We start from the raw sequence: 12,221 nt of genomic DNA, 5'->3' as shown, positions 1-12,221 counted from the left end.
GTTAAGGAGACTTGATGGAAGCTAATCTTCAATCAGTTTTAAATATTTATTACCACCAGACAGGAGAAAGGGCAGAAGCATTAGTCACTAAACACCTCCCACATGGATGGATTTGAAGCTGTTGTTTTTTTCCTTGTGTCGTCTGGTCTGATGGAAGCAGAGACTTTGCTGTGCCTTTGCCATAGATGGTAGATGAGAGGGAGCTGGTTTCTAAGCAGCACATACACACTTGTATGAACAGGCATAGTCACATCTAAACATTCAAATGTCCTTGTGTAGCTCTGAATTCATTTACAGTTGGGATGGGAAGAAATGTAAGACAACATGTGCACAAACATTTACACACATACTTACACACTAGTGACAAGAAAAATAGGCCAGACTATGACTATGAAAAGTCAATGACTGCAAAGAAGGTTGTGTAGAAAGTTGAAAAAATGGGAAACCTAAAGTGGAAAATTCCTAGAAATGTATATGACCGAGTGTGTAGGTAGGAAAGAGATAAGAGATATGGGACCCATCAGCACTTAGATTGTTATGCAGTAGCCATGCTGATGGCTAAGTGAAACCATTCATCAGGCTTTCAGTGGGAAGAGGTAATGATGAGACAAGACAGCCATTCATGCTGGCAAAACATAGCAAATGGAAACACAAATGGACCACATCATGGCCCCATTAGGCCAGCACCCAGACCAGTAAAGATGTCACAAGCTTCAAAATGATGTCACAAATGGTCCTTCACATGCTGATTTAGTCTTTAGAGGTCCATGAAGAACCTAGAAACTTTTTGCACTGGCAAACTAGCTTCGTTAAACACTCATAGAAATAATAAAAAATAATAATTTAAAAAAATCTGCTTTCATTTTCAAACACATTTCAAATTTCTGCACCTTAAATAAATTGAAAAAATATAATTTCTCAGTCTTGTAACAGAACACATGGTCAGTTAGTGCTGCTAAAGCCAGTCAGCTGCTCACACACCCAGAGCTCACCTCTGCCCTTCACATTCTTCGCTGGTGTAAACTGAGGTCTTTTTTTGAAAGTCTGAAGGAAAGCCTTAGTCATTAAGTGATTTTCTTGTCTCACCTATAACCACGTACGCATACTTGAACTCTTCCTCTCTACACACTGACTGAGAACATCCAAGAAACAATTCAAAACAAACATGCTACAATCCAAAAAGCTCAGTGCACTGGCATGAACAAAGATTTACAAAGAGGATTTCACTGTTTACTCATGTGGTCTGGCGATTCACGTTTCTGTGATTTTTGCATTGTAGTTATTTAATCGTTAAGGAAAACATTTAGAATAGAATATATACAAATAGTACTCATTTGCCATGTGAACGCACATTCAAACTGTTTTACGCACTTTATTATGTTGTTTCATTATTTAAGAATGAAAGCTATTCAGTTTGTCAAGACCTGAGAGATTTCACATTCTCATCTGTTTGCCAAGCTTTAAATGTGTGTTTGAAGGTAATGTGGCTTTTTTAGGCAACAGGTGAAAATAACCCAGTGATTTATTTGTACAGTTCTGGAGTTCTGCTCCGTTCACGTTCCCTTCGCTGCATGAGCAGAAAAATGCATAAATGCAGTAAAAACAGATGATTCCCAGCACAAGGCAAACACGTGAAACACAATTTCTAGCACATGGGAAAAAAACAAACCTTCTTGGCTCTAAAAACAGGCATCATTAATGAAAGATAAAAAAGGAAAAAGGAGAATTTAAACAAAAGATGTAATTGATGAGCTTTGTAGTGTTGTGTTATATTGAAACCAAGGTCCTTTTTGGAAGCACTTAAAATAGAACTGTCTTCTGAACAAGGCCAGGGAGATTTTGCAACGGTCCAGTTTTTCTTATGAACAAATAGGGCATTGAGAACAACAGAGGAGGAGGAGAGAAGAATGAGGCAGTGGTCGGTTTTTGACTCCTTTGCAAACTGCTTGTGAACATGAAGATAAGCAAAATACCCTAGGGAGAAGCCAGCTGCATAGGTCAATGCATCTCAGATGTAATACAAATAATTTCCGCACACACACACACGTATTTGATTAACGATCCTAAATGCTTTTCCTCACTTGTGAAACAGACAGCTACTAATACATGTGGTGAGCTCAGGAACTTCCCACAACAATTCTCTTTATCCATCTATCTGCTCCTATTTATCTGAAAAGATTTAGTATGGAGACTGAACATCCTGAAATATTTCTATACAAACTCCAGTTGGAAACCACATAGGAAGCAACCGAACACTAAAGCACTATGACATTTTTTATGACTAGACTGTTTAATCACGTCACAGTCATAGCACCAGCAAACTAAGATAAACATATTCTATTCTTATTCTATGAGATAAACTTACATTGTTTACAACATGATGACGTCCTGTGTAGTCTGATGTAGTGTGGAATAACAATAAACCCATATTCACTAGTGACCCGCTCTCAGACAGGATGCTCTTCCCACGATAGGTCAAGCAGGAGAGGATGGATTCGAATGGAAACTCAGGACATTTTTTTGGAATTCAAATCATTGCCAAACCCTATATATAGACAGATATGTTCCAGTACACAGACTGCCTAAGTGACAAATCATCTGTGTCTGGTTTCAGTCTGAAACGTGTCTGGCTGATTCTGACTTCAGGTAAGTGCAGTCATAATGAAACTGCTTACCTAAGGTCTCTGTAATACATTAAGGAAAGAGTATTTTTCTCTATCCATGTGGGAAACACCCTTAATTTACACTCAATTATTATGTTTACACATCATTTTTAATGTGAGAAATATAAAAACAAAGTCTTTAATTTCAGTTTCAGGTTAATATGCACCTCATCCAGCTAAGACCAGTGTCTGTATTCAAGATATAAGTGACCCTGCATCTGTTAGATCTGCTGATGTGTGAATATATACAGGAGGGACCACAACCTCAGACAACTGTGAGGAACAAATCCTGTACAAAATCACCAAGATGTTACAATCTGTTAGATCTGTTGGGTATGAGTCACACATACACACACATGCACATGTATGCACACACCCATACACACGGGTTTTATTGTCACTGTGTTGTTAAATAATGCTCTAGCTATCCTAAACTTGAGCCCATTAACTAAAATGTAATCTTTCTATATGCTGTAAAAGCTGTATGTTTGTGCTGCACAGCACATTATCTTTCACTATAATCTCAAATTTTGAATTATGAATGATCATAATAGTAATCATGTATTACTGTCATAATGAGCTCATTTCACTTATCTTCAGTAAGCACTTTATCCTAGTCAGGGCTGTGGTTTGTTCAGAGCTTACCCCAGATACACTCAGCACAAGGCAGGAATGACATGCAGGACACCATGCACACACACACACACACACACACACACTGGACTTTTGAGGTGGCAATGCTACAGCACAATGCTGCCCTAATGAGGACATTTATTTTACACAAAAGACTCTCTCTCTCTCTTTCTCTCTCTAAAATATATATAATTTCTAAATGCTTTTTTTTTTCAAGTTTGATCTATATGATTTGGTATCCAAGGCTGAACTGGCTTTATTGATATCTCTTCTCTTTTCATGCCTCCATCCTGTCAACAAATAAAAGAACAAAACAAAAAGAACAAAAAAAAATGTTCTGTTCACTTACATGGTGTCAGAGCTAGTTAGATGACCAGTCAGTTTCTCTTCTCAAAATCTATTTCAACTCATTCAGATATTTGTGCTATGCAGTTTGGAAAAAACTGAATACAAGACAAGGACAAAACTGTATTTAATTAGTAAAGATATGCATGTATTACTTGAAAAAAGAAACATACAGCCTCCGGTTTCATCTGTGTGGTATAGGAAGCTTTATAGGAAATAAGCTAGCCTTCCTGGCCCAAACAATAGCAGGATCAGGCTGCATATGAAACATTGCATTCAGAGGGGTGCTGTATACAACAATGGCAAACTGTTCTCATAGGAATTGCATGGAGGCCTGTGAAGCCTACTTATACATGAGAAAATTAGGTTTTTACTAGGGTTTTTTTTCCAATAATGAGGTTCTCTCTCTTGTTCTCTCTCTAGAAGACTGCAGTGAGGGTCACATTAGAAGGATTTTCTGCACTTAATTACCGTATGTGTTTAAGAGAACTTCCATCACATATAAAACCATGTTTCTGTAACCATAGTGTAAAAGCTGAAGTAATAAACAGGTCTGACTATTGACCTGAGAGGTAATGTACAAAATTGAAAAATCGCTATCATGTGTAACTATTATTATGGGTTCATATATGTGCAAAATGTTTGATTCTTCCTCTAAGTGTAGGACAAGGTATCTTTGGAAGACACTGTTCTTACAGTTGGGTCCTCTCTCATCTCTCCTATCAATTAGATCACAGTGTTATAAATGTAGCTAATCACAAATTCTATCCAAAAAAATAATAATAATAATTGCTCACATGACATGACAGCTTAATCACATTCACCTGAAACTGTCCTCCCTCGTGGACAATTTACATTGCCTAGAGCAGTGATGGACTGCCTGTCCATTATGTTTTGAGATCCACAAAGCCAGCTGCAAAAGCAAGCCTCCAGACAACACTAAATGTGCTCACTTAATATGATAGCCTCCTGGGGTACAAAAGAGGACACATACCTGAAAATCACTGTTCTATCAGTAAGAGCAAACTGAGAGTTTAGCATGAAACAGGAAAGTTAATTTACCTTACTTCTAAACACAATCTAGCCATTTTAACCACATTAGTTTGGATGCCTTGAGACATGATTCTGCTGAGAGACAACACTAAATGGACTCCTGTGCCCAAACAAGTGAGCAATTCAAAAGTCATGCATCTGATGAAAAAGTCCCACAGTCCCACATGACCATGCAGTTTAGATTGTAGCCATGGCAATAAATTAAATAAAGACAGTAATGCTAGGTCTGAAGCGGCTCCCTGTTTGCTGTACAGTGCACTTTTTGTGGATTTTTTTTGTCCTTTTGTTTCCATGTCTGAAAATAGCTTGTGTAAAACATCCACCCAGGTAACAAAAAGCCATTTTAACCACAACACAGGATTAGAGTGTTCAGGAGGTATTCCACAGGTTTGAATAAGGATAAACTGTAACACCAATGTGCCTACAATGTTCTTAATTTATCTGCTGTTAAATGGTTGGATTTGCAATGTTATGTAAAAAAAACAAAACACAATTTTTCCAGTTACCTGAAAAATAACTAGAAAAATAGGAACTAAAATGTTACAGTAACATTGTTTGAAGGTTAATAAACATTAAGATCGAAGGGTACCAGATTCTCAAAGCCAAATGTTCCTTAAGTGTAAGTGTTCTGCTAACCTAAAATCCCTACTTGGTCAGTGCACTCGTGCAATAGCCACAGCCTTAGCTAGTGTAAATGTTTCAGAACTCATTAAGAGCTAATGCAAGGCCAAAACATTTGCTTCATCTTTAGGCATTTGAATGACAAGGCAGGTGGAAGGTGCAAACAGGATGTGGACAGTTGAACAGGCACTCTGCCAGTGCTGAGCCCAAAGAATCTGCTACAGCTATTCTCCAGGCTCAAGCTATCATTTCAGTGCAGGAAGCTGAGATTCTACAGCTCCCAATGGCCAAGTCATGCCCTGCAAATCACAGCATGGGTGTCTGAGAAGTCTCAAAGTTTTAGACAGATTTTATTATTGCTGTGAGGGTGTATAAGTGATGGACTCAACTGTGCAAACAACCCAAAGGTTTCTTGGGGTCACAGATACAAGAGGATATACGACACTTCTGCTGTTCAAACACACATGCAGATTGGTGTCTGTAACAATATGTGTGTGTTTCTTGCTTTCCTTAAAGTAAACCTGAAAAAAGTGTAAAAGCATAAGATGAGAGTTCCAAACATAGTGTTTGTGTTTGGCTTCACAAGAATCTTCGGGTAAGTTGGAGATCTTTGGATAGTGAAGTGGGTTAAGAGACATTGAAACCTAATGGCTTTATTCTCCAGGACCACCCAGAATTTAAGGATGCTCACACCTGAGCATTTATAAAATGATATACAAACTAGATCAATATATGCAGGGAAATGTCTCAGACTCACCAGAAATATATAAAAATATTCAGAAATATTCAAATTCTAATATTCAAATTTTTACCAAGAAATATCAGAAATATTCGAAGTTTTACCAAGTTTCAGAAAAAAACAATAATGGGCACTCAAATATATGCTAATAGCAGATCAGTAGCTAAAATAGGCAATTACTATTAATTAAATGTAATCTTATTAGTATAGAGCTTTTAGACAATGGGCATTGATACAAAGCAGCTTTACAGATATATATATAAATGCAGAATATATATTACTGTAGTTTATCACTAATTACCAAATTCAGAAGGGAAGCCCACCTCATCCTCAATTCCCTTCTATAAGTACAAGTCTATTTTGTTGAATAATTAACTGTCCATTGATGGAGAATTGAGTGCAAAACTGCTAACTGTTAATTACAGTCCAAAGTTATCTCCATGGTTACTAATCCTCAGCAATCTTAGATATCTTTAGGCTGTAAATGTGGAGCCATCCTCAGCAGCAGTGAGTGATTTCCAAGGGATGAGACTTCAGCCAGAAGGACATCAGGATGAATCAGGCGAGTCCAAATAGTGAACAGGACTGGCTAGAAGCTATACCATTGCAATGCTGGAAGAATGGAGGAATAGTGTGGTTTTTCAGCTTGTAGTTAACTAGCTAAATCAGCTAGCTGACACTTTTAAGTTAACATTAGATATCTCATTAACAGCAAACAACAAATTGTTTGGGGAAAATAGCATTTTTCATGCTAGTTTTCGGTCACAAACTTAGTGGATTAATTGCTATGTAGGATTTAAATAAAGAAAAATAATACTTATAATTTCTATCCACAGCATCCCAAAAACTAAACACAGAAGTTATCATCTAACTAGCAACATAAACTTAATCCCTATCAAACCTGGGGAATTTTTGCGCTATATCTTTAGTCAATGAAGCCATGTTCAGTTTTAATTTCTCAGAGAATAGATCCAGAAAATACTCCAAAATAACTTAAAATAAACAGTAATTCAGAGATTAATTCTGAACATTGCGTTCAAATTTACCAAATACCTCCCATTAACAGAGAATTAGCCATGATTGAGAAAAGGAAGGCTTGTGGATCTTGCACATATTTCTTAAATCCTTTTGGCACAAAACTGGCTACATAAAATGTCACCCACGCCTCTCCCACACTGCCCCCAAACAGAGAGTCAGAAAGGATACTTAGGGACAGAGAGTCAGGAAGATAAACAGTAGTTACTGTTATTTCCTCTGTTGATTTGTTTTTCATTCCTCTCTTGACAGAGAGCAGAACAGTAAGACCTGTACAGGATGGTCATATGAGTATGGTGAAGTCTATCACGATTTCCCTCTTGGCCTTTAATCCACTTCTCCTCTTTACACATGACTGTTCCAGGAATCAAACAGATAAAGCAATGAAATTGTTCCTTTGCCAACTCAAAGAAGCAGGGTATACTGCAGAATATCAAATCTACTAAGGTGGAACTTGCATAATGTAGGTCATTTGCCAAATGATTTAGTAGTGCAGACCAGTACATAAAAATACATTTCTTTTTCGATCGATGGAACACAGTTTATATCTAGAAGTTATAGTTATTATCCTTATTTGCTATATCTGAACAGGATGTCTCCCCAAACCCCAAAATGTGGTGTTTCAGCTGCATTATTCTAAATCACTCTACTACTTATCTGATCAGTTCAACATTCTGTACAATCCATTTGACTCAAAGAGGATTTATTCTAGCCTTCAACCTTAGCAAGGTCAATTAATCTCAGGAAGTGAAAAATCTGGCAGACATGCTCATCTGATAGGAGCTAAGCTGGAGACACATGAGGCTATCCTGGCCTCTTGGGAATCTTGAAGAATAAACAAAAACCATAATCAAAGCTACTTGGAAGTTCAGACTAACTCAAATAATCAGGTCCACCAGCTTCATATTAATGTTAATCTGCAGGGAGGCAGATGAATAACAAAAGTGTTACTCAAAACTATTTCTGGACATGGTTTCTGTTTCTTTCTTTTCCACCTGGAATCAGAATCTGGATCATTCTCCTAGTGCATGTGTACAGTAAATATGATAATCAAATTAAAATAGTAGACTTAACAGTTTAAGTTTATGTAAGACTGATAGATCAATCAAACTTAGATTGATAGATTAATCAACTTATTATCAATCTTATTGATCAATCTATTAAGTTGGTTTTAATAAAATCCATACATATATCAGTAACTCTGCTTCATGTACAGTAGAAGGTAGAGATCATCATGATCTAACTGAACTGAGTTTTCGTGGGGCAGGACAACCCTAATAATGACATAGCAAAGAAACTTCAGAAATATTATCAGAAGGCTTCAAAAAAGCTCAATAAAGGCCTAAAAACAAAAGTCAGTAGCCTTGACATATGCTATAGGCTTTTATTTAGTGATTTTTTGTTGTTCATCCTTTATTTAACTGAGTTTGATACAGTTGGTTTGTTTTATGTGAGGCATGCGGTGAAGACCTAATATCATTAACAAGTCTTGCCAATTTTCAGCAAATTTTCTAGTATAACTACATCTACAGAACTCTATCTTCCTTCAATACAATAGAAATAGGCCTAACACACTGTCTGCACGTAGACATTACCATTGTCTGTGGAAATCATTTACATTTCATTACAATTATTTGATATAAACCAGGATCTTAGCAGGCACAGAATATTTTTTTTCAAATACTTGCTATAAAAATGCCTTGTCATTAACTGTCTTGTCTGCTGCACCCACAGAAAACTTTCATAGAACAAACGTTGGGCAGCATGATTCCTGCCCCATTGGACCTCTATTAGACCTTTGTTGCAGTTCCCTTAAGATGTGGATGCTAAGTAGGGCAGTGAGCACACAGCTCCATGGTTGCACAGCAAAACATAAAATTTCATCTATCAAATAGCAACATTTTAAAATACAAGTTTGTTGGTCACTTAAAAGAGTTAAATTTTTTAATGAAATACAAATGTATAGAATTACGAATGTGGAACATATTAGGATTAAAAATTGTTGAAAGGCTGATTTATGAGGGACTCTGTCCACTCCCCTGCCCTTATGGATAAGCTGCTCTGGTCCAGAAGTAGTTACTGTCTTTAGTATGGGGAAAGAAAATCTATATAAAATATTTGTAAGTTTAATTTAAACATTATTGTGAATTCCATTTAACTGACTGTTTAAGCCATAGCGGGGGTTTATAGGATTTATAGGCATTAAGGATACAACAGAAACAAGGAAAGAGTGTTGGCTAAAATTCAAGTTTAATGTGAAAAAAGAAGAACATTTAAATATGGAGTCTTACTTAATCATCACCATATGCATGGCAATGACTTTCTAAGAAATTAAAATGAGACAGTCTGCTTCAGCAATGTTATGTAACAACTTCTCCAAGGGACTATCACTAAACCAAAGCAGTGGGTGTTACAGGTTAGTAACTTTTCCAGACATTTCCAGCACAGATCACTGGTATTCAGAAATGGTCTAAAGGCCATATGGAATAGGTCATAAATTATGGATTGTTAAGGTTTGTCACAAAGTTTATATTAAAAGGAATGATTACATTTACAGCAGCAACTTTTCCACATTACTGAAGTATCCAAGGTCATGAATCTTCATCATGCTGAACATAAGCATGTATTCCGTTTTCTAAGGAGAGCCTGTAAATCCCTCACCAACACTCCCAAACTTCATTCCTAAAACTATGGACTTTTAAATGCATTTGAGGCATTAAAACTAGATGGTGTTTTAAACTCATGAGCTATCATGTAGGATGCATTATAAACAAATCATCCACAAGCATTGGAATAATATGATTTATATGCAGACTATATGGTTTATGACACTTTCTGGTATCTATACTCCTTAGCAGTTCACCCCACCCTCCTGAATCTAAGCTGCCTCCACCCAGTTTCCAGAGGTCCTGACCCACAGAGGAGGGGCCAACATGTGCTACAGAATGGACAGGCAGACTTTTTATCTGTTCAGTGACAGAATGAACAGACCATGGCATTTCATAGCCAGTGGTACTGAAATGCATCACATCACATCACAATCAAAATTACTACATATTAGTGTTTATGTCATTAGTCCAATTATACAGAACATAACGGAAATACTAATAGGAATACAGATTTCCATATTTTTGAGTGAAATAAAAATATGAATATTAATTTCCAGCTTGCATCTTTTTGGAAAGTATTATTCAGTGAAGTGAACTTTTTGCATTTGATCTCTTCCCTAAAGATAAATAAAGAGTGACAGACAGCTAAACAGTGATGGAACTAACTACTGTATAACTTTAGATTGGGAATACCGATTTATATAACACACTTTGCACGAGATCTTTCAATCTATCAAACGTACCCGTGTGACAAAACATAAAAATAAACTCAACGAAGTGAACTTACCTCAGCTCTGCTCAGATGTGCGCTGAACAAAACAGACGCCACAAGAATCAGCAAGACGCGCATGGCGCCTGCAGTTGCCCCGTACAACACTGCAGATAGCACAAAAAGCACAGCTTGTCCGCTGATTTTCCTCCTTATATGCCTACTTTATATCACTGGAGCCTAATCTACAGGTTTTGTCCGCATCTTTGCTCTCGACGTTATGCGGTTCTTTCCAAACTAACAGCTCCTAGATGAGTGTAATACACTCCCCCCCTTAGACCTCCCACCACCTTCAGCACGTCTGAGCACAACCCTGTGCGCCAAACAAGCACTCACTTTTCGACATAGTTGAGAGAAAGTGTCTCCAAAGTCCGACAGATCAAGCAGAGATTAACATATTCTTCTAAAAGAAGCTTGCACCGTCGGATTCCAGGACGTGTTATTTTCTCTTTCCTCCAACGTGCGCGCGTAACGCTATCGCTTCTCCAGGAGCGCAAGCGCCGAGGTAAGAGCGCGTCTGACTTCTGCAACTTTGCTTAATTCTTCATTAACTTTAGCAGTGTATTTAACCATATATTTTGTTCAAATATATTGTTTACAATATAGTTTGTTCAGAAACACAACAGAGAATCATTGATTTCAGTGTTAACTTTTTTTAAAGAATGATAAGTGAATAAAATGAATAAAATGTCATCCTAAATTTCCCGTGCATGTAGGTCTTGATTAGAAAAAGGTTTGTTGACAATCACGATCATTGCAAGTGATATGTTAAAGGTTAAGATGTAAGTTATGGTTCAAAACCTTTAGTGAGCCTTTGTCTTTAATTTCGCACTGGGAATCTAAAAAACTTTGGTTGTGTGTAGGCTGCCATGTGGTGACGGCGTTCCCCAGTGAGCGTGCAGGAGAGAGAGAATGAAATGTACATTGCGGATGGAGGGAGTGATGCAGCCACAATACCGGACACTAGTGAAAATCCTGAGGTAAACACCACAACACTTTGGACATTGCTTTGTATCATGCACGCATTCATACAAACCCCTCATTTGAGTGTTTTCTCTATTTTTAGGGTTCTTTTGATTTGTCTCATCGTCCTCGCCCTGACTTCAGAAGTTAACGCAGTGAGTTGGTTTATTATTAAAAGTATATGACGCCTTGATACGTATCACTAGCATGCCAGACTGGATAGTGTGCACTTCTCAAGTGGGCGTGTCTAGGGAGTGTTGAAGCAGGGCTGGGCCTGATATTTAACCCTGTAAAATGAATGTCCACGTGAAAGCTCTATTATTATTATTATTATTATTATTATTATTATTATTATTAAGATAGTATATGTTTATACACATAATGGCTTTTTACTTCCTACATATGAATATGACTGTATATATGAACAAAATGTGTGTATTCCTTAGCTTAAAAAATATATGTTAAAAAAAAGATAGAAAGAAAGGGAAATGTTTTGGACACTATATTATACCCTCATTGAGCACTTTATTAGGCAAACTATACTAATACAGGGTAGGGCCTCACTTTGCTCTCAAAACAGCTTCTATGCTTCATGGCATGGATTTCACAAGATGTTGGAAGCATTGATTCTGTTGTCCATGTTGACATGATTGCATTACACAATTCCTGCAGATTTTTTAAGTGAAATTTTTTTTCTGTGAAATTCCATTTTGCCACATTCCAAAGGTGTTCAGGATTCAGACCGGGTGACTGGAGAAACCACTGAAGGTCCCTGAAATCATTGTCATGTG

The 12,221-nt window shown here is 37.1% G+C and overlaps 2 protein-coding genes across 3 annotated transcripts in view; one reads left to right on the top strand and one right to left on the bottom strand.

Moving 5' to 3' along the window:
- Window positions 1-10,697, bottom strand: part of col4a1 (collagen, type IV, alpha 1) — a 41,207-nt gene extending 30,510 nt beyond the window's left edge. Inside the window, exon 1 of the mRNA XM_058393045.1 lies at window positions 10,486-10,697. Within this exon, the coding sequence (XP_058249028.1) occupies window positions 10,486-10,548 (63 nt within the window). The 5' untranslated portion in view covers window positions 10,549-10,697. The remainder of the gene's footprint in view (window positions 1-10,485) is intronic.
- A 103-nt stretch (window positions 10,698-10,800) lies between these two features.
- col4a2 (collagen, type IV, alpha 2) overlaps window positions 10,801-12,221 on the top strand; it is a 57,595-nt gene continuing 56,174 nt past the window's right edge. For both annotated transcript variants that reach the window (XM_058393044.1, XM_058393043.1), the window contains exons 1-3: window positions 10,801-10,972; window positions 11,331-11,447; window positions 11,534-11,585. In XM_058393044.1, coding sequence (XP_058249027.1) covers window positions 11,380-11,447; window positions 11,534-11,585 — 120 coding nt within the window. In that variant the 5' untranslated portion in view covers window positions 10,801-10,972; window positions 11,331-11,379. The remainder of the gene's footprint in view (window positions 10,973-11,330; window positions 11,448-11,533; window positions 11,586-12,221) is intronic.

This window comes from Hemibagrus wyckioides, linkage group LG06 (genome assembly GCF_019097595.1).
Source record: "Hemibagrus wyckioides isolate EC202008001 linkage group LG06, SWU_Hwy_1.0, whole genome shotgun sequence".
NCBI lineage: Eukaryota > Metazoa > Chordata > Actinopteri > Siluriformes > Bagridae > Hemibagrus > Hemibagrus wyckioides.
This window is presented reverse-complemented; position numbering and strand designations above follow the sequence as displayed.